The following is a 27499-nucleotide window of genomic DNA, read 5'->3' as shown; positions in this document are numbered from 1 at the left end:
TGGAACAATAAAAAAAGTGATGGTCTAAGCCATAATTAGGCTACCAATGTTTTCGTCTGCACATACAATGCACATAAAAGTTAATTCATGAGATAAGAGCACATTAAAGTGTCTCCCTTTTGGTATGATGCCAATTTGTGTAGGGCTCATTTAAACATTACTAAAGTCTTACTAAATATTTCCTTTTTAATTTTGCAGGTTATTAGACAAGGCCCTAAGTGTACTTCTGAGCCTTTTGTGACCATCCAAAGAATTATACAGAAATTGCCAAGAAACATGAACACATGACTTCAGTGAAAAAAGGGTCCTAGGAGTTATGCAGTGACTCAAAAACTAAAGGACTGGGGAACTGTAAAAGTATTGGCCATTATTTCCACACTCTGAAAATCACCTTATGCACTGTTAATTACTGATGAGGAATTTTCTCTCTCCCTTTCTTTTGTAATTTAGTCAAGTGCTTTTCAGTTTAGCTTCTTTAAATTACTTTCAGTCACCCTTTCACTGCCTTTCAGTGGAGCAGCTCCCGACTGGGAGGCCTACAGGCCACATTTGGTGAAGTAAGACCACCATTAGCCATTCCACAATATTATTCTACATGAAATACTACTGTTTATCTCACAATTTTTTCTTTCAAGGTTTTGTGTCCCTCCCCTTCAAACCTGTGTTACCTCTTGCACAACACTTTGAACGCTGCTTCCCTGAACCCCTCACAGGTGAACAAACAGAAAATGAAAAATGTTCCATCAAAGAGAGATCTTTACAAGTCACAGTAGGTGTATTTTTTTTTTTTTTTTAATTGCTTGCCATTGTCCTTAATTTATGAGTGAATTTCTACTTTCACAGGTTAGACAGCACAATTCATAGCCGAATTCCTAAGTCCTTGTAAAGCAAACAAATGCTTTGGTACACTTCTGCTGCTTCACCTTTTCTTCTATCCTAGCTGCCAAAACAGATTCCACTAGTCTTTTATGTGAAAGCCAAAAGTGGTTAAAATTTAAATTTATCGTTTATTATTCTGTATAAAGATAGAGCAATATACTTTCCTCCCCTATTAAAAACAAAACTAAAGAAACCACCTACCAACTCCCCTGCTCATTTCCATTCCACTGCTACATATGATAGACCACTGTATTTGGTGCAATTATGTGAAGATGAAAATACATTAAATCATATAGATAATAACTTGCTTGCAAAGCCTCAAAACTGGGCCTTCTGAACCGAAGAGAAAATAATATGCGTCATTACAGAGGTCAAAAAGCAAATTATCCTGGTGATTCTGCCCTAAATAAAGAAAAGCGTTAAGAAAATATGTTGAGGAAATGACAACGTGAAGTATGTGTATTGACTATGCCTTTCTATTATGCGGTTCTTGAGGTTGTTGTTATTTTCTTATCCTATAAATATGATCATAACAACATTTCATGCCTAAATAATATCTAGGTAACTCCTCCACACTTGTTTCATTGCTGCAGTTGGTTTATATAGGACACATCAAAGCAGAGTAAGAGAGCAGAGTCTTGCTTTGGCAAGGCTTTGCAAAGACCTCAAGAATCTCAACTCTCTGATCGTTGAACAGCATCGCTGTTTTTACATTTGTATGAGCAGAAAGGTAAAGAAACAGAGTCATGATGTAGAGAGACTTTAGGAGCAATAAATACCAAAACATATACAGAAAGAGAGAAGAAACAGTGTTTTCAGAGCTTGGAACTGCACATTGGTTGACACTTGAAGGTCACTGTGATTGCCCCTTACTTCAAAGGGAAGGATCAGGAAATGGCATCCTGCCAAATTGCTCTCATTTTTCCTTCTCATCGCAGGGGATATGTAAAAAAACCACTTTCCTGACCTCAGAGGTTCATGTTTACAAATACTGGGAACACAGTGTGGAGGTAAATTTTCTATGGCATGTATAATCCAGTGCATAAGACATTAACACGGACCTCCAGAGAAATGCACTCACATCCTGGTTTGACATCATATTTGCTCAGGTAGTTCACCAAAGCTACAAACACAGGGGAAAAAAAAGTAAAAAACCATTAGGCTAAGTCATGCTGTGCTTTGATTTGCCATGCAGCTATAACCTCATCTAAGTTTCAGTGCTTTCTTCATTCCTCTTAAAATTCAGACTGGGAAAATCTACCATTGGCTTTACACCAATATACAGTGCTGTCAATTGGATTCTGCCCATATACCAAGAGTAAAACATTTCCTTCCAGCAAGACCCACTGCCAGCAAAAAGTACCCCTACTACAAAACCTTACGTTTCTACAGAGATATTTTAATTCAGATTAAAAGTGTTTATATCAACCTGAGAGAGGACTAGGACTTGTAACTCCAAGTAATATGGAAAGTACTAAAATGAGATAAAATAAAATTTAAAAAAAAAAAATAAACCTCCATCCACCACGGTAACCAGCACTTTGATTTATAGCTAAAGTATTTACATAATAAAAATATTTCACACGGTGTAGTGGAAAACCATCAGAACTTGAAAAGGCATGACAAAACCCAGAATTTTGGCCACAGTAAATGCTAGAAAAAAAATCAAAGATCAGTTACAGTTTGGGATGCTTGAAAATAAGGAAAATCATAACAATAACAAAAAAAGTCTTAGCTGTATTTTGGACAAACCACCCCTGCAGGCCTGGCTCTACATGAAGCAATTTGAATAATCAGTTAATGGGGCATAATAGCCAGACTAAGGTCTCTGCTGTTGGTTGTTAGAAACTTGTCAGGAATCTGAAGTTAAACAGAAAAAATGCTTAGCATCAGAGGCTCAGCTGTGTTCATTGTTTTCTGGTAAAACCAAAATAACGTCACAATCTCTTCCTGCATCTTGACAATCCTCAAGCATCAGAAACATGTATTTCCTAACAAACAGATCCTTACGACTTCTCAGCACAGCTTTCCTTTATATAGACAATAATTTTCCAATCCACACTGTAAAGGGTGTGAAAGCCCCTGAGCCCAGTGTCCAGCAATGTTCAATGGCACTGTGTTCAGCCAGCTGTGAAATTTGTGGGAAACTTTGGAATTCCCTGTGCTACTCTTTGCTCAGAGGAAGAGTCGTAACAGCCTTCCAGACAGGACTCTTAACAAAAGCACAGTTCATAGGTACATAAATCCCTGCTGTGATTTTGCTCTTCTGCTGCTGGTTTCCTTATCACCGTAGTTCTGAAGGTCAAGTTTCTTCACACTGAAAAAAGTGGAAGCCCCAGGTGAACCTGGACAGTTGGTCTTCCTCATACCTTTTTAGCCCCATGGTCTAAAAAAAAAAGATAGCTTTTGAAATCCAGATTTGGTCACTGATTCAAATACATGCCCTTGCTCTGATGTGCTCTTAAGAAGAAAGTCAGTTCTTCCACTTGTTAGGTTTCAGACACAGGAATGCTGACAAGTCGTAACCAAGGCCTTATTATCTCTAGATGAACACGTACAGTGTTACATGATCAATCTTAGAAATTCTTTTTGTGATTTTTGATGATATAAAGCAAATCAAAGCTATGAAAAAGCAGAAGAAAATAGAGCCTAGTAAAGTGAGGTAGATATCTAAACCTAGCTATTCAAAACTTTATAAACCTCAGTCTTCAATTGTAACTAATTCCACAAAGCTTTAACAGAGGTATTCATTTAAACGTTGGTATGAGACATCAGTTTAAATCTCACAGACGGGGATGGTTGCTGTGCAGTACTGAAGAAAGGGAAATGCACAGCAAAATGTGAAATATGCTAATTCAAAAAACTCAGAGGAGTACTTGCTTCTGGTCTGCAAGTATAGGGCTCCTGCAAAGTACCTGTTCAGTGTCAAGACAGCACTGAGAACTTCTGAATTACCTACCTTCTACTCCCTTGAAGCCAGACATGACAAGACTGAAAGACAGACAGCCAATTTGTTTTTTAATGCTTATATAGCCAGAAATCACTGCATACAATAACACTATTGATCTAGTGCAAGTTCCATGCCACTCCTTACATTTTTCCCTGACTCTATCCATTGCGTGGTTGGAAAAAAATAGCTTTACTTTAAAAAGAAAAAAACCCACCAAACAACCAAAAACATGGAAGAATTTGTTTAAAAGTCTACCACTTAAGAAACAGCATGCTAGACCACAGACTGAAAGCACTCAGTTTGGACCAGCGCAGAAAACCTTAGGAGATGCCATCAGTGAAACATTTAAAACATCTTTTAACAGGACTGACACCTCCACCAGGCTTTTTGGTGCTTTATGCCATCATGGTAAAAGAAAGACATTTTGAGCAAAGCAAACCTGTTGGTGGTCAGGACTGGCAGTTTAAAGTACCCTGCAGCAGCTACATGACCTTAAACCAACCTTCAGCCTTTCTTAGTCAGGAGTCGTTACCAACTTATTTATTTAGTAATGGACATATAAGACTGCGTTTCAATCTCCATGAAAACTATTTTAACACAAAGCAGATTTGGGTCCTTATTTGTTTTGAACCGCAGGCAAAAAAGCAATACATATAGTTTGAAAGGAAGTTGCCAAATGGATGAAAAAGGCCTGCAAGTCTTCCTTTTGGTTGCCCTTAGCATTTACGGTCAACTTTTCCCATCTCAAAACCCAAAGTCTGCTCTCAATTAGCTTGGCATAGATCAGAGCAGCTCCACTGACTTCAGACAGCTTTTCTGGATATAGAGCATTGTGAGACAGAACAGAATTTGGCCAATATTGTCCTTTTTTGTTTTACCGGCACCATGGATTTTAGTCTTTTTGGAAGACATATCAGTTGACACAAAGCAGATGACTGTGGACAACCTGTTTGATGTGGTAAACAAAAGCAAAGTAACTGCCAAACCAGCTGACAGAGTTAGAAAGAAAAGAAACATGAACATTGTGGGAAGGAGAATGTTGAGGAAGAACTTGAACCTTCCTTCTACTGATTTTGGTAGTGAAGTCCAAAAATAACCAAGAATATTGCCCTAAATAAAATTTAGTACAGTATAAGAGTGTGACTTTAATCTCTAAGCATGTCCATCAGAAGCAATTCCACCGAACTTGATGGTGCTGATCCACTGCAAAACCAGACACAGACATCTACAACCACATACAAAGTTTAGATACCAGGAGGAGAAGCACAATAAGATTATCATATTAATATAGTTAAATGTTTCTTATTGGTAAATAAAATGTAGTGAAGGAATAAAGAGACTGAAACCCATTTTACAGACTATTTTTTAGAAAATACAGCACTGCAAAAACTTATTGCAAGCTTTTCTGCTTCCTCGAGAGGGACTAGGATTATGAACTAAAAGAAGGTCTTTAGGAGAAGACAAATCTTTCCTGGGTAAAAAAAAATTACTTTCAGCTCAGAGAGGTAATAAGTAATTTTTATCCATTTGTAGATTCCTCTCTACAACATTAACAATGGAAGACGATGGGACACAACATGCATTTCTTTAGACAAAAACAGGTGATGACTGCATCATGTTTCAACACCTGATTTTAAAATTTCATTAGAAATTGCACTAATTCCTAAACTTATGATGTTCTATTAAAATCCTTTAAACCAATCAATATGTTGCATCAGAGACCACGTGCTTTGATTTGAAAATTTAATTCCAGTAGGAATTCTGCAGAGAAAAAAAAATCTTTCCACTTAAGAGTAATTGAAACTTTATAAATATGTAAAAACCTCATGCGGATCACTCAATTTCACTATTTCTCTGTTTAAATGTTAATGAATGGAAGCCACAAAGTTTTTACTTTATTTTTTTTGTCCCAGTTTAGCTATCGGGTGCAGAGATACTGTTGCATTCATCTGGACTATTTCACTGAAAGTTGAGAGACTCGCTGGGATATGATAAAGCAGGAATGCTGGTTTTCTTCTTCCTATGACAACTACAGATTTTGGCAGATGATGAGACTAAAAATGTGAAGGATGGAATCTGCTTTTCTGAAACGTTTGTTTACCAGAAAGCCAGTGGGATTTATAGAAGAGCCAACATTTAATTAGCATAGAACTTGCATCTTTGGGTACCAAAATATATTGTGTGGTCTGTAATGTCTGATAGGGAAAAAGCTGATTTGTTACATACAAGTAATACTCCCTTGTCTTTACCTGCTGAAGAATGAGGGGGTACGACATGTACAAGATTTTTATTTAACTAATATGGGAAGTAAAGATCAGCATTGCATACATTAATAATTGAATGCCTCATTCCTTACAGACACAGGTGAGCAAGTTAGAGATTCCAAATGCAGTTGAAGAGAATTTAATTATTTTCCTAGAGAAGATTCCAAGGAAAACTGCAACATGAAATTAAATTTGCTTAAATGTAGACTTCTTTCCTGGACTTAAACTTAAATTATTCTTTAACTTATGTCGCTGTGAGAGAGGGTGTGAAGCAGAACTGGATAATTTTATTTTGTTTCCCCCAAAAAAAGTAGGCTAATTATTGAAATTACATTATGCTGCTCAAAAAAAAAAAAAAAAGTCTTACAATACAAAAGAACTTAAAAAACTAATCTGATGTGGTTCTACCCCTCTGATACTAAAAATCAGCTCAAACACAAACTCATTAGGAGTTACTGAAGACTGCAAAATAAAGCTAATAAGCAAGCATTAACAGTGAGAAAGCATATTGGCATAAGCTGTTTGTCCTGCATGACTTGTATTTATTTAATTACAGTAAGAGAATTGACAATTTCTGTTGAGGTGAAGCATTTCCTCACTTCAGTGATATCTGCTCCATGTCCATGGATACAGATCCCCATTCACATTAGTAAGTCATGAAGCAATGCCCAAGATCATGCACAATGTATCCCAGCACAGCAGCTGAAGCCCCCAGCTGTACTCACACTGAAGATGCTTTAAACTCAGCCTCAAATGCACTGTCATCCATGTCATCCTGTGAGACTACAGGGCTCTCAATCGCCAGCCCACTAAAGACCCGGCAAATAGGTGGTGATGGAAAACAAACATGAATGCATTGCCCAAATGCAAGAAGAAAAAAAACCAAACAAACCCAAACAAAGAAGCTATTATGCAGTATACAATACGCAAGTGCTGTTTAAATTATCTGGAGTCTTATATTTCCATATTGCCTGAAGCCATTAAATTTTTAGTCAACTCAGTTTGCTTTGCAAGAAGGTCTATTTCACATGTAACGCAGGATCTGAAGACTCACATCCAGTGCTAACCAACACAAACCTTCAAAGAACTTCCAAAATGTTATGATAAACACAAGATATGGTCTTCATGGAGCATGTTTTGGTTTTGCAAAATGCACCTTCAGCCATAGGATGAAAATGTCCAGATTTAGTTATCTGCAGCTTGTGCATCTCCACCTGAGCTAGTCAGCCAGATTCCCTTTATAGTCAACAGAGAGAAAGAGCTAGTTTCAGAGCATGACTCATCTTGGTTGAAATTTCAGGCATGTAGGATACGTTAGATAACTGAAGGCCTACCAGCACTTGCTGCACTCCATGGACATCAAAGGGAGGTGAGCTGATCAGACTTCTAGCTTAGGTAAAATTAATTCCAGCCCTCTTGTGCAGTAGTCAGACCTGCTGAGTATCTGCAGCTGCCTTTTTCTTAAGCATGCATGGCCCAAACCAACTGTTATGGGACTGGCAAAGACACCAGCTTTGACTGACTCCAGTGTTACAGACTGCTGCTTTACCAGTCTCTTTCAGTAGTTATAAAGAATTAGATATATTCACTATAGGAAATATATACAGTGTAGCCTCAAAGGAAAATATGCTGGAATGCTGACTGCAAAGGGAAAAAAAGCCTGAAAAAATTAACTGTAACATATATAGAACAAACAGCTCTGCATGAATGTGACTATGCCCTTGTTACAATCTCTTATAATGTGTGTATATTGATTATAAAATCTGTCAATAGATGAAATCATGCTTCGTTAGTTCCCATATTAAATGCTCTACATCATGTGGTTTGGATCCATTTACTTAGGGTATATGGTGCCAAAGAACTTAGCTACGTAGATAAGTCACCTACAAAGCATTTTTTTGTTCTTTCTTTGTTTGTTTTAACCTTAACGGATGGAAATAAAGAAAAGCATGTCAGATTAATAAACTACATAACAACAAACACAATGGAAAGTAATAGAGGAAAAGGAAGGAGTATTTCTCCAGCTTATGCACTTACCTCTCACTGAGATCTTCAACGTGCTGTCCATGGCCTAGCATGAAGCTAGTGTTTGCCTGACTGCATGGGCTCGCAGGGGCTGATAAAGTGCTTTTGACGTTCTGTACTGAGTGCCTGCGGCTACGTCTGCGTTCTAGCCCCCTTCGCTCATTTGTACCAACACTGGCCCTTCTTCGGTCCTTGCGCCCACTGGGAGGGAGGTCAGCACTCTCATCTCCATCCTCATGTCTCAGTGTCATCTGAGAAAGAAAGGAAGAAAGGTGAGGCTTCTGACACAGTTCCTTTAGGTACCACAGGTCTTCAAGTCTAGGCTTTAAAAGTTAATGGATCTCAACAGGACTGACTTCTATTAGCATCATAATTTCTGCAGGTAACCCTGTAAGTTGCTGTCTATCCATTAGTACAGTGTAGCAGCTCTAATAATGGAATTATATACTGATGCCTTGTACAGAACGCTACAGGACCTGTAACAACACATGCATATATCTCCTAATTGTTTTTTTTTTAACACAGGACTTAATTTTCAAGGAAGCTGAGCTGTGTTGGACACTTAGCTCTATTTCCTTCCAAAATACTTAGCTGAAGTCTTGGCTGTAGTGAAATCAACAGAAAAAACTCTCACGCACTAAATAATTGAACATCACCCCATGTTCAGACATGACACTTGTTATGTTTGAGTGGAAATTGCTGTCTGCTACTTTAGAAAGTGTTTTAGAACAGTGCCATCATTTCTTCCCAGCAAAGGAAGAGATCGGCAGATGTGTATGTAACTACATTCCTCTAAAAATTTTCATTCTGACAGAAATCCCTGCAAAGAAAACAAAGGAAAAAAACCCTAACAAACAAAACTATTTCTGTGGACTGGTACACAATGGATTAATAGAAAAAATGCAGACCACACGTCTCCTCTAAGCCTCCCAAGTTTTAGACGAGTGTAACTACTTTCACGTATGCCTTTCAGTGGAAAAATCAGTATTTCCTGCCAGTTCAGAAGTACTGTCAATACAAAGGAACATATGTATAATATCAGAAAAGAATGATGTTGACAATAGCGTGGCCACGGTGACATTTGGCATTAACTTCTGACACAGGGTCATCAGTTGGAAATAGCAGAGGAGTAAAATACAGGTGACACACCCAATATCTTGAACCACAGCACACTGCTGACACGCCAATGTGACATACCTCTAGCAGAAACAAAGCAAGTGCCTACCTCAGGATATATGAGGAGAGATATCACTGGCAAACACAACAGAGTTACTAGTGGTTCTCATGTTAAATGCAGCATAACATTTAAGTAACCTTTATATGAGAAAGTCCCAAATAGAGTTACGGAAAAGGGCAATGTGGGTGATTAGAAGAATGTGTATCTCCTTGTTTCTATTAGTCTTGTTACTTGGATAATTCTTGCCAGAAATGACCTTAACAAAACAACGGCAGGGGAAGTGTGATATCTCTCCTTAGGGCATAAAATGTATTTCAGTGGGGAAGAAAGATTTTTCAGATGAAAAACATTGGCAGAAAAAAAAAAAAAGACTGCGAATAGGCATGTCTAAATTCAGTCTGGTCATCAAGAAAAAGCTGGTACCCAACTCAGCCTACTGCTAATTTTGCAACCAAGCCTTTCACTAGACACAGCATGAGCAAAAAACCCCCTGCTTTTAAGATTAATGACCATCTTTTAAAAAGGATTTTATGAGCTGATGCCTCTGACAATAAAAAAAGAACATGGAGCTCTCTCATTCTTATGTTTCAATTTTGGCCTGACTCTTCCTGCAAACTGCTATATACAAAACTTAACTGCTAAAGTTAGAGAAATGACATCGGTATAGAGTTGATGGAGAAAATGGAGAATCAAATCTACCAAATCCTTTGCTGAACTTAGACAGAGATACAATAATTTCATTTCATCACATCAGAACATGGATTCACATTTATATTACATTAACTTCAGCTTACACCTCCCTGCTCCGACACTTACTGAAGTCCGAAAAGAGGCTAATTATTAAGAAACTGGATATCCTACCCTTACATATAAATACTTCAGAAGCAGTTACTTTATACCTAGGTGGTGAATGTGGTCTCACTCATTACTCCACTGCTGCAAACTGTATAAGATCTGGTCCAGTGTAAACTCTTAAACAAGGACTTGCTGGGTATTCAGCTGCAGAATAAGTAGTATTTGTGAAGCTGAGCTCAGCCGAACCTTTTTCATGAGCTGAATACTTCTGCACATGGAAAGAACTTCTACTTACTTCAGGATGTGTAACGAGCAGTCTGAGAAAGTTTTAATTGCAGGCAGAACTGCCTCTAAGGAGGCTAGTAAATGTGCTTCTTTGGCTTGGAGTATGCCCCAGCTTTAGTACGAAATGCATTTGCATTAAACCCAACTATGTACCATAGCAGGTCATGTACATGAATGTGTATACTACTTCTAGCAACCAGATGTTTTCCTTTTAAAATAAAAGAGATAACAAAACTTCACCTAGGTTACATTCCTCCCCCCTCCTCTTGGCTTTGAAGTTTGCACAGGCTGTAAGATGCATAAAACAGGGCATGTTATGTTACCTCATAAATGTTAAATTGCTCAACTAAGTCCAAGTCTGTTCCTTTCTTGTTCAAGTGTCTCTGTGAAATAGCTTCAATGCCTAGCTCCTCCAGACAGTCCACCACGTCATAGAAAGAGTCTTGATCTGGCAACCCCGACAGCGTCTAAAAATCAAAGGAAAACCAGTTAAATCTGTTTGTTTTGAAAAGAACTAAACAAAGGTTTTAAAAGCAGGTGGCAAGTGGTGCTATGTATGATTTCAATAAAGTTAAACCCATGATGTGGGATTAGAGACACCGCTAGAAAATAAAAAACAAGTGGCACAGCTTTTAACAAACAAATCTGTGCATGGTGCAGAAAAATGAATAATTGGCAAAACAAATCAATGTTGTTATTTCATACAAAAAAGTATGGAAAATGTGGGTCTTTAAAATACACAGTTGGATTCTTCCTGGCTTCATTCAAGTACATATTTAAAGAACAGAGAATGTTAAAGCATCGAACACAGGGATAAAAGCAAAGAGAGAGAGAGAAAAAAATGGTTCAGCTAAAACCAGTTAAGCTGATTTCCTACTGATTTCTCTAAATTTTGGCCTTAAGAAGAAAAATGCACAGCTGTGTGATGTCAGGACAGCAGGAAATATCCTGCACCATGTGCCTACTGTCCTCCACACCTGCAGCAGAAGTCATCCCCCCGGTGCACAAATCGTTGCATATTACAGGGATCTGACTCTCCTCCTCCCTCTCTCCAACTTGAAAAGTCTTACTAAAGGTGCACTACTTCCTTAACTCCTAGAAAATGTTAAGAGAGTTACTGATTCCTGGTTGTGGGGCAAGTTGTTAACAGTCACACGGGAGAAGAGCTTTTGTACACTACAAAATAAAGAATGACAATAGTAACAGCTACTGAAAATGAACTGTTTGACTTTCAGAGCTTTCTATGGTAACTGCTGTATGTTCAAAAGAAAGCACTTTTCTTACCATAGTCATTTCCCTTTTTTTTTTTTTTTTTTGTGAATCGAGAAAACTGAGAAAAGGAAGATGGTCTTCTGCAGCATACCATTTGTACCATAGTATGCCACTGCAGTGTATGCAGCAAAAGAGACTAAATCAAACCACTCACAGCTTTACCGCAGGGTGATGTGTGCACTGCACAACTTTTTTCAGAGCACAAGTGAACTTCATCCACCAGAGACCGTCAGACACTCACAAGGACAACAGAAAACACTGCTATTCTGGCTTGCCACTGATTTCTGCTCATCTTGTGCTGATTTTTTACTGCTCCTTATGGATGACTCAGAAAAATTAATGTAATCCTGCGCATGTTGAGCAGAAACTACTGAATATACTGTGCAACCTACTCGCAGAGGAACATACACCTCATTGCAAGAACCAATTCAATTTGCAGAAACAGCAGTTTCTGCAAAATACACGACAGTGCAAACTGGAAGCAAATTATTCTTGATTGTATCACCAGATATGCTCACTCTGAAGTAGCTTCCTCTCTCCTATTTAATTAGCAAAGTAACTTATCTTTGCTCTCAGTAGAGGAGAGAAAGAGCAAGAGACAGAGACAGCACATACAAAAAGCAGGGCTCCTCAAAAAGTGTTTCATCTTCTCATGTCCAGGATGAGATGAACTGCACTCTGAAACTCCTGCTTTTCTGAAGCCTGGCTTTTCCAAAGAGGCTCTGAGCAGCAGAGTGCAGGAGGGAGCAGCTCTGCTAACTAACTCTAGGATGGTTCCCACACCAAGAACCTTTACATTCAGAAGAAGTGGTCTGAATTATGTGACCAACAAGAGAGAGCAACAGACAGCTGGCATACGGGCTAAAACTTAAACAGGGGAAGTTTAGATTAGATATAAGGAAGAAATTCTTTCCTGTTAGGGTGGTGAGGCACTGGAATGGGTTGCTCAGGGAAGCTGTGAATGCTCCATCCCTGGCAGTGTTCAAGGCCAGGTAGGACAGAGCCTTGGGTGATATGGTTTAGTGTGAGGTGTCCCTGCCCATGGCAGGGGGGGTGGAATTAGATGATCTTAAGGTCCTTTCCAACCCTAACTATTCTATGATTCTATACCCTGCCCTGTTAAAGTGTCTGATGTCTGGTGAGGTTCACCACAACAGAAATACAAACACCACTAAAGTGTTAGGATTATACGTTCAGGGTTATATGTTCAGGCTCTAATTAAGGATTTGTCTTATCCAGGACAGTACTTAAGCCCCTGTTTAAAGCCTACTGAAGACCATGAGGCTAAATTTTCCTGAACAGTATTGAAAATAGATACCATGTATATTTTGTTCCTTCCATCAAGCACTGAATAAGCATTTGAAGATTCAGCAAATGAAGCTATCACACTGTAAATTCAATGGAACTTTAACACAGGTATGGAAATACTATAGCACAAAACGATATTCACCTATCTTTCTCTTGCTTTAGAAAGAAGTAGACAGCAACTACGCTGACCTGAGTATCTTCATGCACAGTAAGATTTGATGTCTTACATGCAAAAGGGTGGACAAAGAGTCAGATCTGTACAGATCTTAAAATAACAGGAAACGGTCTTAATGTTGAGATGCAGATCACTCATTTTCAGATACAGCTTTTTAAAAATCTGAGCTAAGCCAGGGCATAAACAGGGAAAACAGAGGCATAAGGTAGTATTTACTGGCAAACTCTACTTTTTGTCAGCAGCCTTTTATTGGTTAATATAATTTTAAATCATGAAGTAGTGGAAATCCCAATTTTCACTGCATACTACCAGAACTGGGCAACTGAACTCCCAAGTACAGAAATCAAATAGTTTTCATTTGCATAGTTTGTCATTAAATTCACAGACCCATTTTCAGAGCCTAGTGCATATCAAATTCAATTTCTAACATTAGAAAATTGGATGTAAAAGGGCACCACTGGTGTCACAACAAGGTCAGTTCAGTCTAGCACACAAGAAAGATTTTTGCAGTAACTAAACACAAGGGACATAAAGTGCTTGCATAAATGACTGACAAATTCTGGCTTGTGATATCAGAAAACAAGAGTGGGTTCCTATTTTCTTGGTGGCTTTATAAAGGAAAGAAAACTCACAAACAGTAGAGTGGAGGTCATAAATTGTGCAGGTCTTTCCAAGGTCCTTGCACCTTCCTGAGTACCTGGTTAAGTTACAAATGATACTCCAATACAAAATACACATACAAGTCCCACATAGTTCCTCCTGCTCTGAAGGCTGAACCTTACAAAAGGAAAACCCATCTAGAGAATTAAAATTGTGTGTTTAAACCACACTGTGTGGTTTGCTTGATGAACTATTTTATAGTCTTACTCGCTTAGACCAAAACTGGGATTTCAAATCTGAAACCATCAGAACTCAGGCATGCAAAGGAAGCATGAATATGAATGTTAAGACTCACTCATATTCCTCTCCAATTTTGGACTGAGTAAACATCCCTGAATTAAGATTTTTATTTGTTTGTTGTGTGATTTCTTTCTTGTGGGAAAGCCTGTGCAACTCTGAGCTCTTCCCTCTCAAGCTGCTCTTTCAGAACGGTGAACTAAACTAAAACCAAAACCCCACTCCAAGAGTTTTGAGCCTCATATCTTTGCTTACCAACGTTTTTACCAAAGCCTACACGATATGTTTCACCTACCACTAACTGTAACAGTCCCAACAGAAAGAAAGGCAAGAAAACTAATGAAGTTGTACTGGGGATAATAAAAAAAAAATTAGAGTTTAATAAGAGTGTAACAGTGAAATGCTTTCCTAGATGATAAAACCTATCAGACAACATGCTCAACTGGCAATAGCAAAATATTCTTATAAATACATATCCTCAGTTATGTTTATGAACAAAACCTGGCATAGATTAGTGCTACGCTATGTGGGTCTTCAGACTGAAAGTCTCTGCAGTTTTTTAAATGCATGGCCCTGGATGATACTAGCTGGCAAAACTAAAAGTTTGGTGTCATTTACAGAAAAATCACAGTATAAAGCAGTGGTGCTAAGAGGATACAGACAACAGAAAGTCCAACTGGTGTGCAATGCCTTATATGCAAATCGTAGACTTGTACTGCTTTGGTTACTAAACACCCAACAGACTGGGCTTCACTAGGGGGCCCATGCACTAGACAGACATTAACTAAATCTTACATGCTATGGCAAAAAACCACTACACAGTTAACAAACATGCTTAAGAGCATTGGACAGGTTTTCAATTGCTTTGGGATAGGAAGAAGCCTGTCTCATGTATTTGTTTTCTGGGGAACCACAACTTCTAAAACATCTGGTGCAGTCAATGTCAGACATGGGATATAAGATAATAATTTTTCCACTGTGGCATTTGTGATTTTCTTAAGGCAGGTCATCCAAAACTAATGTGCCAGCTTTAACATTAACGCCACAGTGCCCTGAAACAGCACTTTTCCAACTACAGCTGATGGATGGACGGCTGCTGGCTGGTACTCTAAGCTCCCATTAGTAACCACTGGCCTGGAAGCTAGTGCTTAAATTCTAGTCTTATGCAGGACCTGATAAAAGCCCTTCAGTTCTTAATCCAACTATAGTAAAACATTATTTTTTACATAATTCATAATCATTTCTATCTATTTTTTAATGTATTTATGATATGAGAGAACATGCAATATTAAACAGAGGTAAAAAGAAAATCAACAGTAATCTTACACCTTCAAAGGTTCCAGTGTAATTTCAATAATGAAGAGGTTTTATAGCAGTTAAATAGAAAGTGAATTGAACGCAACACAGAATATTGTTCTGAATTTGACACATAGGTTGTGTTTTGTTTTTTTTTATAAAAAGGAAACACAAAGGCTTTAATCTGTCTGAACTTCAGTAATGAAATGAAGAAAGTAGAGATTAGAATAAGAAATAACAGATCACAGGAACTAACTGAAGGAAGATAACAAAGGTTATATTGGAACTTTACATAACCAGAAGCATTTGCATTGGGATTAATGCCATTTAAAACATTCATTAATGCCTAAATCCTATGAAATTAAGAGAGGGTTAATGAAATGTTAGTATAAGTAAATTGGTTAAGCAATAAAAAAAGACATGGAAAGGATAAAAGGATTGGAGCAATTCTTATATCTGGGTAGCTGTGTTCTCTGCTTTTGAGCAGGAAGGAAAACAGTCTGTATATGTATACACAGAGAAAGAAAAAGAAGTAGAGGGATGCTTCCTTAAGACAAATCTGTCGTGAGGACTCTGCCTGCATTGAAAACTTTGACATTTCCTCGCCTAAACAAGCTGAAACCATCTGATCCTTCTTTGTATTCTCTGTGGGGGAAAAAATTACAACTGTGACATGCTGCTTGCTGTTTTCTCTGTAATTATGAAAAAAATCCCATTAAAAACATCATAAAGCTGTCCATAAGCCAGATCATAATTATAAGTGTGGCATTGTGGGATTCCTCTCTTCCTTGATCTTCATAACTGCCTTGCTCCTTTGACTGCAAGATGCTTTTTCGTTTTGTGTGTATTTGAAGAACTACCTCCTCCTAAAAATAGCTTTAAATGCATCAAAAACCTCAGACTAAAGGAATCAACTATAGGATAATAAAAAAGTCAACAGAACAAAATTTCTGAAGAATTCAAACACCAAGCAGATTACAAGTGCAGAAACGATGAAGAGAATTACCTCACAAAGAGGAAGCAGTACGTGAAACAACAAGGTATAAAACTGAGACTTTAAAACTAATCGCCTCAGCTTTAATAGCCGCTACAGACAGAAGCATATACAGCTGGTGGTGCTTTTCAGAAAGAGTACATTAGTGAGATAAGGTGGATTTTTAAAGTCAAGAAGATCTTTACTATCATGTAAGCAGAAGCAAGGGCAACATGGTACTGTACTTAAGTACAGTAACACCAGTGATGGCACAAGGAGAGGTTAGTCCCTCTTGGGCATCTTTCCTGGACAATATCTACCATAAGGAAACCATTTCATCAAAAAAAAACAACCCCAAAGCAACCCAAGGCTCCAGCCATGTAGCCATAAGCGTAATAAGCTGGCAGCTTTATTTGTAACCTCCACCAACAAACTCAGGATCTTTAAATGAATATAATGAATAATAATAATAATAATAAATTCTATAATACTCTGGCTTATTAAGTACAACCATAAACACAAGCTTATTTTGATTTGCTAGTAGTATATTGATCTTCTGTGTGCTTTAAAAAAAAGCTACTTTAAATTTTAGTCATCCTAAGATTTGTTTAGGACTAGACATTAATTTTAAAGGATTTTATACAAAGAAATTTCTACAGCACAAGAGAATACTTTGGAAAACATTTGATTTTACTGCAAAATTGCTACTACTAGAAAATATAAAGAAAAGAAAAAAAAAGTAACCTCATTTTTTTTTTAAGCAGAAACACTCGTACTAGCACTCAGACCTGTGAAATTCATCATATTTGGTTTGCAGTAAAAAAAATTTAATGATCTGAACCAGAAAATTATGCACAATGCAAACTTATGTGAGCATGTGATCTTTTCACCAGTGCTTGCCTTCTTTTTCCCCTTGGATAAAGTATAGAGTTAGTTTGTTAAGTTTTGTTTTGCGCTGGGTTGTCAGTGTTGGGAGAGGAGCCATATCGCAACCCATTTCTGCACAGCATTTAGCAAAATAGCAATTTTGCTCCCAGTTGCTGCCTCTGGGTGACTGCAACAGAAGTAACAAGAACATGCTGATTGCTTGTCCTGCAGCTTCTCTGGGACAAGTCTCCTTTGTCATATATTCTCAACAGGGAAGACCATTATACAATGGAAAATACTAACATTATTTCCACCAGTTATGCTAATAAAGTAAACAAACCTTGTTAACCAAGGTCATGGCATAAACCAGTAGCTCAGTATCAACCCCGTCCTTCTCCTCCAGGATCTCCATGATGTTGGACCACGGCTTGGCACCTAGAAGAAAAGCAGAAACCACTGGTGATGGTGATAGAAATGGAAAGCTATAGCATCAACATTTATCCAAGATGTAGCACAAATTGGAATGTTCCCAGGCAGAAGATCAAGTGGAAAGATCCAGCTTCCTCTACAGTCTCCCAGGCTTCACAGAGAGCAAAGTTAATGTAGACAGTGAAAGCTACAGTACATCCTAATGCAGGGATCTAAAATATGCCAGGTGGTACTTAGATGTACCAATTTCTCTCCCTTGATGATGAAGGAAGCTTTGTTAGACCAGTTAGATTAACCCTGAACTTCTAAAAATCAGGTTGGAGCAATTTTACCCTACCTGTCATAGGTTTACATAGGCTTAGATAAACCTTAAACAAAAACCTATAAGTTATGCTTTCAGTGTGCTTGTTGCTCACATTCCTACTGCTATTAGAGTTATACTGCATTAGGATCCATCCTTTTAACAAAACAATGCAGCAGAGAATGACAGTTTTCACAAATTACAGCTTGTGTGTCTTGATTAAAATAAATGAGCAATGAGGAGGAAAGATTTTTGCTGTGGTTCCTACTTAAATTGTTTCAATAAATATTCCCTCCACAGAACTTTCAGAACATTTCTCTAATTTCTCCACTAAGGTCAAAATTTGTGCTTCTTGTTATGACGTATTTGCTTCTTTCTGCATGTTGATTTGCATTTGCATGGCCATCTGATGCCTAAACCAAGTGGTCTAGTGAGTTATTGTGCTGAAAACATTAGAGAGGCAACACCAGCCAGACTCAAGATAACCTCTTGCGTGGAAGGTGCCTTGTAAAACTGTCCTATTTTATTTGACTAAAAGGCAGATAGCTGCATTGACTGAAGAAAAAAAAAACAAACAACAAACAACCCACAAAAAAACACAAACAAAAACACAAACAAAACCAACAGAAAATTCTTTTATCCAGGAAACTGAAGTAAATAATGGACTATAATTCAGGTTTTTTTTTGGCGCAAAGCTAAAGGTGAGGAAAATGAAGCAGAAGGCTAGCCTTAACTTAGAGATACCCAGCTCAACTACACAAGCATCCCTATGAGAGTCTTTGAATTTCAGAGGGAAACATGGAGAATATTACAATAGCCCACATCCCATAAACACTACAGGGATGACCATAGTTTGAGTATAATCAGGCAGTGAAATGCAAATGATTCCTCACAGCCACCTGCTGCTGGTTATAAGTGACCCTGAGGTTAGAAATCTATTACTCTTACAGTGGCAATGGCCACTGTTTATTCATGCTGATGTTTTATTATATACATATATAAGTGTGCTACACAGACATCAAATCTCTGCCTGCCCAAGGATCTTCATTTCCAGTGCAATTGCAATACACTGTGTGGAAAACCCTGTCTATTACTGAATGCACAGACAGCTATATTTCTTCTGTTTTCTCTTCCCCTCTTTTTGAGACAGTCTCTGATCTTTACTACTGAATAATAAATCAGAGCTTCCTTATCTTGTGCAAAATCAAAGAAAGGGGGTGTTCACTCTCAGCTCTGCAGAGGTATTTATATGCATTACTAATTAAATACTAATTCAAATACATGGCTGTAATGAATATACACTCGACACTTCTTTACCAGATTCTTTATATTACCATTTTGTGCGGTACATGTTCAAAGGACATGTGGAACAAATTCACTCGGCTCTCAAATGATATATGATCAGCAGGAATGATATCCTTACTACAAAAATGTCTTCCTGTGGTTTCCAGTGAAAAATGAAAATGGAAGAAAATAAGAAAGAGAAATTAAATGGGGAAACTGTGCCAGTCCGACTTATAATGATGCCATTTGGAAACAAATGAGTTGACAACAACATAAAAAAACATTTAATCCACTGCATTATTCAGTGAAAGTCCTTCTACTCAAATGTGCCTTTATTTTGCAGGCAGGTTTTATGCTTATTGGATCAATTCTGTTTTGTTTTTAAAAGACAGCATCTTAGTGTTTGATTTTTCTTTTTCCTGAATATCTCGATACTTCTCCATTATCATAAAAGAGTATTTTCAGGATCACTTTGCAGTTTTCCTGTAAGGATGACATATCATTTTATTCTATTCATGCTCCTTCTCCATTTCAGAATACATTTTTTAAAACCCCTGTAATAGCTCATCCATCTTTCAAAGGCTTTAATTAAGGTGCTGCTGCTAAACCGAGGCAATTTCCAAAATCTGCCCTTGAATTTGAAATTCTTCATCTATCCCTAACCAAAATCAAGAGGAAGCAGTACTATCAAGTGACTTTGACAGAGCTACTCCAATTTGTACCAGATTAAACCTTTCTTTTCAAATCCTGTTTTCCTAATTATGATCTCAGGCTGAACAGCGAAGAAGTGAACACAGAAATAACCGTAAGGCCATCTACCCATGTAGAGACAAGGCAGCTCTGGTGCAGAAGCCACACCATGAACTTACTGCATTACTATACTTGGGTTAACATTCCTTGCCAATATATAATGAGAGCCTGTAGTTTCCAACCTATGATCCAGACAGCATGGAATATGGGCAGATGTAGAGCAGGTGTCGGCTCTCATCTACTCTCATGCCTTGATTTACAAATACGTTGCTCCTGGAGAGTCACCATTTAAAGATGAGACCACAGGCTGATGTGATGAGTGATGAGGCTGGAGTCTACATGAAAAAATATATTTTTCAAGGCAATATTTTTTGTAATGATAGGAAAACAGTGGAAAACTCCCTCTCCTTTCAAGCTGCATAGAAAACTTTGTGAAAGATACATTGGAAAACCATACAGTAAAAGAACTTGTTGACTTTCCTAAACACATTGGCTGCTGTAGTAAAACAATGATGGTCATAACAGAGATATGAAAAATATGATGCTCAATTTCCCTTTTCCTTTAAAAGGCTAATTGTATGGTGGAGAAATACCAAAAGCTCTCCAGCTTTTAATGGGGAGGAGCCTTAGAGGAACCTATTATGCAGAGCTAATTCTATAGCTTCCATTTTCAGTGTATTGGTCAGACTATTACAAATCCTGAAGTAATCTAAACTCAAATCTAAGTTTGTCAAAGTCTGTGTTAAAAACATAAATCCATTTAACATTTGTATATTACATTTTAAAGTAGTAAGTATAATCATTTACACTTCCTAATTCTCAAAAAGGTTTACTTTCCTGCCTGTCTCCTTCACCTCATTGTGATGTAGAAGAATGATGATGTAAAGAAATGGTGAGGTAGAATCCCAGTGATTCTTCTGGGAGCACATGGGGATGTTCCCATAAAGTTATGATTTCCATGCAGAACTCTGGGCAAAATTGATGGGAGTGATAAAACAGGCTCACTGAAGTAAACCAGCAGAGGTCGAGTTTTGCATGTGCTCTCCTGCCTTCTAATGGGTAAAATGAGAACTGCTCGACTGCCTTTCACAGGCTTCTCACTGGTAACAGCTCATTATCGTGGCTACTCCCACAGGAAGGCTGGAACCTCAACCCTGATGCTACTTGCAGCACTCTGAGTAGTCATGCATGGTGCACAAACACAAGAGATCTATGGGGTTGCAACAATTAATCCTATATTAAATTAATATACTCTAAATAATAATGCTGTCCACTGTTCAAAGTCCCAGCCTTTTTTCACTTTCCCCTTTAAATGTTTTTATGTATTTAATTTAATGCTGTCATTTGTGTCTTACACAAAGTCTTGCTATCCCAACTACTCAGTATGTGCACAGTATGCATAAAGCATGAAAAACTTTGCATGAGGCCAGACTCATACATAAGAACCACCACCATGTTGGACTGCCTGCCTCTAGTAGCCATAGGATGCAGAGGCAGTAATACTTTTGGAAAGACCTCAACATTTTGAGCTCCAGGCCATTTAAATATGAGTGAACATACACATCATAGCTACAAGCATGAGCATTCATTTAGTGGATATTAACCATGTGTGAAATGGTAGGAAAAATGAAGAATTGATGATGCAGCCCATTTACAAATAATATAACAAGTCAGGTAGCAGAAACTCAATTCACTAACAGTATGAGATAGTGTCCAGGTCTGTCACAGGTCTTTAATCTGTCCTAAAAAATGCTTGTGATAAAGGAGACCCAGAGAACAGAGTGCAACGCTATCTCTACTTCCCAGAGCCTGCACAGTCCCAGTATGCTTAAAGTGAAATGAGATCAAATTCTCCTGGGACTCTGAAATAAGAAAGGGTGAAGGGAAGGGGAAGCTAGATGGAAATATTAGTAGCAGCTACTTCCTGTATGATGAGGGCCATGAAGTTATTCATTTACAGTCTGCTTGTATCTGAGAGTAAACCTGGTACACCCGTGGATCTCTCTTTGCATATGGATGTATTCTCACGTAGAAACCACAGATGGGATTGCTTTGAAACCAGGCTGAATTAATATTGGGTTCTTTATGTTAATCATGTGTGGTACACATGTTGAGAATTATGTCATATCTCATCACCTTGTATGTACATGAAACGTTGGACCTTTTTCAAAGCAGCGCTAAACTTAATTATATACCTGCAAGATTTATGAGAACATTTCAAGAAAAGGCACATTGATTTTTCTTCCTCTGTATTTCTGTTCCATTAAATCAGTCATTAAAGGCAGGTACTCCTCAGTTACAAGCCACTAATTTCAAAATATAGCACAACAGAGCATTCTCCTGCAGAAACTGGCTGCTTATAGCTTGGATGGGTGTAGCCTTCACTGGGTGAAAAACTGTTTGGATGGCCAGACCCAAAGAGCTGTGGTGAATGGAGTTAAATCCAGTTGGCGGCCTGTCTTAAGTGGTGCTTCACAGGGCTCAGTACTGGGGCCAGTTCTGTTCAGTATCTTTATCAGTGATCTGCGTTAGAGGATGGAGTGCACTCTTAGGAAGTTTGCAGATGACATCAGGTTGTCCATAAGCATTGATGTATTGAAGGTAGGGAGATCTGTAGAGGGACCTGGACACACTGGATTGATGGGCCAAGGCCAATGGTATGAGGTTCAACAAGTGGAAGTGCTGGGTCCTGCACTTGGGCCACAACAACCCCATGCAATGCTACAGGCTTGGGGAAGAGTGGCTGGAAAGCTGATCAGTGGAAAAGGACCTGGGGGTGCTTAATGATGGAGCTGAACATAAGCCAGCTTGTGCCCAGGCAGCCAAGAAGGCCAACAGCATCCTGGCCTGTATCAGCAATAGTATGGCCAGCAGGGCCAGGGCAGTGATCATCCATGCCCCTGTACTCAGAACTGGTGAGGCTGTACCTTGAATCCTGTGTTCAGTTCTGGGTCCCTTACTACAGGAGAGACCTTGAGGTGCTGGAGTGGGTCCAGAGAAGGGCAACAAAGATGGTGAAGGGTCTCCAGCACAAGTCTGATGAGAAACAGCTGAGGGAATTGGGTTTGTTCAGCCTGAAGAAAAGGAGGCTGTGGGGAGACCTTACTGCTCTCTACAACTGCCCGACAGGAGGTTGCAGTGAGGTGGGTGTTGGTCTCTTCTCTCAAACAACAAGCAACAGGACAAGAAGAAATGGCCTCAAGATTCACTAGGGGAGGCTTAGATTGGATATTAAGAAAAATTTCATCACATAAAGCATTCTAAAGCATTGGAACTGGCTGCCCAGTGAAGTACTCATCATCCTTGGAGGTATTTGAAAGGTGTAGACGTGGCACTTAAGGGATGTGGTTTAGCAGTGGCCTTGACAGTGCTAGGTTAATGGTTGCACTCAATGATATTAAAGGTCTTTTCAGCCCTAAACAATTCTATGATACCATTACATTATGACCTAAAAAAGGAACTAAATACAAAACAAGACAAAAATAATCTTGTTTGTAGCTAAGTGCAACTGCTTTAAAAATAAAAATAACAATAACAAAGGAAAACTGGATATTTGGGGCTAAGTTATTTGCAAGAGTTCATGGAACAATGTGCCAACCCACAGGTATGAGAATCACATAAATCCTCTCCTCATGCTCCTAACATGTATCCATTTAACTACATGCATCACTTTTGTCACATTCTCAGTTGCTACTTAAGTTGTTTTATTTCTTTGGGGCATGTAAATGTTTGCCTAAGGCTATTATACAGAAACAGAAGGGAACACACAGCACATGGTAGTGTGTTTAGGGTCTTCTTTTCTTTCTCTTTTTTCTCAATGAGGTTTACTAGCATGTGAACAGATGGCAATCTGAACATGTTGAGAATACCAGTGAGTTCAGGGAGCTGAGGAAATACTAAGAATGACTGTAAAAATAAATCATAGTGCTCACAATTACATTAATATTGTGATTACATTTATACTTATGGCATTGTAAGGTTTATTGGTTTTAATTCACAACAGAAAACCAACATGAAGACTTCACTCTTTGAAGTGCTATGCTGTTTTTTAATTGCCCCTGCCTGCTCCCCTGCCAGAACAGATAATTTAGAGTTTCTCTTTTCAATGTACTCATTCTGATAGCTGAAAGCAAAATCTGGCTACTTTCTCCAATATCTGGCACCACCTTTCTCCCCATTCTCCAGCATTTTTTGTTTCACTTTTACCGTATCAAGTCACTCAAACAAGTTCAGCATGGAGGCAGTTGCTCCGCAGAGGGGATCTTGCTTTCAACCTCCATGTGTTTGAGACCACAACAATGGCTCTCCCAACCTCAAAAACTCTCCTTGAGGCAAAGGAATGTTTCTCATCAAGAGAGAATGCCCCAGGAGCTTAGCAATGGCTTTGTGGGAAGAACAAGAAAGAACCATTTTTGTTCTATTTATTTGTAAAAAATACAGTACACATATTCAAGTATTTTTCATAAGCCTGAAGGGTAACAGATTTCATAGTATAATATCTGCTCAAGGGCTTTATTTTAATGTAACAACAGATGGTTTTGCTTTTACTATAAAGCCTGTACTATTACTGACCTCATCTTTCTCTTCAAAGGGATTACACTGATTAGATATCATTTTCTCTTCTAAATCAGGCTGCTGCTTCTCAGAAGGACGTGGAAAGGCGGCCTGGCCTGAATGAGCCTCTGAGGTTGGAAGATGCAATGAGGCTTATTTCAAGTGTAGGTGCAGGGAACGGGCAATGAATGCAGTGCCCAGAAAGGCAGTCAAGTTTCTCAGCTTTTTGCTCCTCATTTCCACTGTAACTCATTCCTCAAAGCAATCTTAAATTGGATGAATACTTAAAACAGGCTTTTAATAAAGAAAATTAAGGGTATGTCACACAAAGCAGGCACCATGAGAGCAAGTCTAGAACCACTGAAATCAGTGATGAAATGCCACCCTGACCTTGGTGGTGCTGGGATTTTGTACCCCCTCAAGTAAGGCTACTTACTTCTCTTTTCATCAACAGTAGATACTGCCTGGATTAAAAGTGGTGCGTTGGATTCGGTATACTCCACAAACACCACCAGCAGCTTCAGTGCTGTCTTCACCACCAGGCGGAACTGGAAGAAAAAAGTGAGACTTGTCATTCAGCAAGCCACAACATTTCCAGATGTGCTAAATGACACTGGGCAAGACGCAAACACAGTGATCCAGATTTGGTAATAATGTGAAAGGAAGAGATTAAACTGTGCCAGGACCGAAAAAAAGGGAAGGTAGCCAGTTGGCTGAAAATTTTGTTCACGGGATAGTGCTCTCCTAGGGAAGTCTCAGTAGCCCATGAATCCAAATGAAAGCTTAACACCGCCACATACAATAAAAGGTTGAATATCCCACCTATGCATACCCCCAACATTGCTGTCCAAAGCTTGATGTACACAGGGCCTACTGAGCTAAGAACACATGTATTTTTTTATTTCTCAACACATATATTTCCCCCTTTCACTGTGAGCTTTTAATCCTGTCAAACTGCTGTATGATGGAATTATGTTTGCCTCATGCTTTCTTCTTTTTGCATATTACTATTTAATGCTTAAATTATTAAATAGATCTATCTTTACTATTTAACACAACTTGGGAGAAAGTGTGTTTAATCTCTGACTATCCCACCCTGTCACAAAATGTGTGATATCGTGGAAAAGAGCATTCTGCCCCCAAGTTTTAAAACTCAGTTTTTTGTACATCCCTATGAGTGTGAGTTCAGCAAAAACTCAACATTGGTAAAATGCACCTACGGGAAATCAACAGCCAACCTATCACTCTCATCACACATCTCCCATTTCAAGAAAGGACCACCTATTAGATAATTTTCCAAGTGCTGAGTAAGAATTTTTAGGGAATCGCTTAGGATAGGTATGTAAAAATCCAACTCTTTACAAGGGAATATTTGGAGTTTTTAATAAAAGGAAATGTGAAAGAGAAGGACTTTTAAATAGGCATACACTCTACATACACAGCTTAGAGGACTTTTACTGAGAGAACTTATTCTAGGTCAGATCAGCTATATCCTCAACGTAAATAATGGATTTAAAGAAAAATAAGAGGCGATACACCACTGATCCCAGATCAGTGGTGATACACCACTGATTCCAACCTACTGCTATTGAATCAAGCTCCAGAAAAGCAGGTATTTGTAAGCTTACTGTATTTTCTGTTACCTTGTTCTGCACCATATCTATCCAACAACGTGTAAGATTTTACTGCTACAGTAATGAGGTCATTGCTCCTCTGCCATTGACAGATTTTTAAATTGACTTTAGGATGCGGTCATGTAGACATAAGCCGAGCTCCTGGCTCCTGAAAATCCCTGTCTGTGCCTCATTACATTAAGCTGGTAGGCACTCTGAAATGTAACCACCTATGGGGAAGGGGAAAAAAAATAAATCGTTACAGTATATTGCTAAATTGTTTCAGGGATATATATAGTTTCTGTCAGTATTCACTCATTCCCATGCCCTCATTTTTTCAAGTCCTCTGAACACAACTCTCCTAAGAGACAAAGAATCGCTATTAATCATTTCATAGATGCACACAAAGACAGTGACTGTGTCTGTATTCTAAATAAAGATTGCAAGTGTAACAGGCATAGACTCAAGGTATTGAATTCACAGAGATGTTCTAGAGCTCACTTCAAGGTAACGAGCTAAAATGCAATGTGCAGCTATAAACACAGAGTTTGGTATGAAGAGTGACCTAGGTATTTCCCTAGCTTCTTGGGGTTTACTTGCTCATGCTGATTTGAGCGTGATGCACTGCAATGATACTACCAGCAATGCAAAATGTGGTTGAACTCAGACTTGATGTATCATCAAATCAGCTACTTCTAGGGCTGATGGCCAGGAAATCCCAGTGACAAACCTGACCAGATCCCTTAAGACACTTGTTTAGCCTTGGTTAAAGCTAAACTCCCTTAACCAAGATTTGACTACTTTGCAGTTGTATTGCTGCAGTGGTGCTTCACAGAAACATGAGGCAGTCAAATTAAAGGAAAATGAAATCTGATAACACACCTACAAATTACTTCTCCATGATTGCACTGGACATCTGTGTATTTGCCTGTCAGGCCAATACCGCACAGTTTCTGCTCTGCAATGACATTTCCCTTAGCAACCAAATTCAACTGCTTAATAGAACATACTGAGAGAATTTCCAGCAAGTCTCCACTTGCTTTGTAAAGTAACTTTGTAAAATTGGAGTTACCAGATTGCTGTAAACAAGTCCAGCATTGACTTACTTCCCTGCTAACCACTTGTGTACTACCTACTAATCTGGTCAGGATCCTTTCCCTAGAAAGGAAATTTGGATATTACTTTTGATGATTCTTAAAACTTCATGGTGACAACGGGATGCGTTTACACATATGTACTCCATGGCAAAGTTCCCATACATTTCCACTTGATAGCAAGCAGTGAGGGACACATCAGGCTTATGTCTATTTATGCAAATCTCTTTTTATTCCAGAAAGAGGGACCTTTTGCAATACCTCTGCGCTCACTTTTGCCTGCTGACCATGGCAGCTGCTGCAATCAGGCA

General features: G+C 38.5%; 1 protein-coding gene across 14 annotated transcripts in view; it reads right to left on the bottom strand.

Annotated features, from left to right (window-relative positions):
* The window catches only part of FHOD3 (formin homology 2 domain containing 3), a 373808-nt gene that overhangs the window by 99051 nt on the left and 247258 nt on the right, over window positions 1-27499 (bottom strand). For 7 of the 14 annotated variants that reach the window (XM_062610938.1, XM_062610941.1, XM_062610937.1 and 4 more), the window contains exons 7-11: window positions 24918-25029; window positions 17504-17598; window positions 10699-10842; window positions 8131-8369; window positions 6819-6902 (exon numbers count right to left, since the gene is read on the bottom strand). In XM_062610938.1, the coding sequence (XP_062466922.1) occupies window positions 6819-6902; window positions 8131-8369; window positions 10699-10842; window positions 17504-17598; window positions 24918-25029 (674 nt within the window). The remainder of the gene's footprint in view (window positions 1-6818; window positions 6903-8130; window positions 8370-10698; window positions 10843-17503; window positions 17599-24917; window positions 25030-27499) is intronic. The other 7 variants (XM_062610942.1, XM_062610943.1, XM_062610946.1 and 4 more) reach the window with 1 other exon arrangement.

The sequence above is a fragment of the Pezoporus occidentalis genome, unplaced genomic scaffold, assembly GCF_034315485.1.
Source record: "Pezoporus occidentalis ecotype Australia unplaced genomic scaffold, CSIRO_AGI_Poc_V1 ctg15, whole genome shotgun sequence".
Lineage (NCBI taxonomy): Eukaryota > Metazoa > Chordata > Aves > Psittaciformes > Psittacidae > Pezoporus > Pezoporus occidentalis.
The sequence above is the reverse complement of the archived record's forward strand: the minus strand, read 5'-3'. Positions and strand labels throughout refer to the sequence as shown.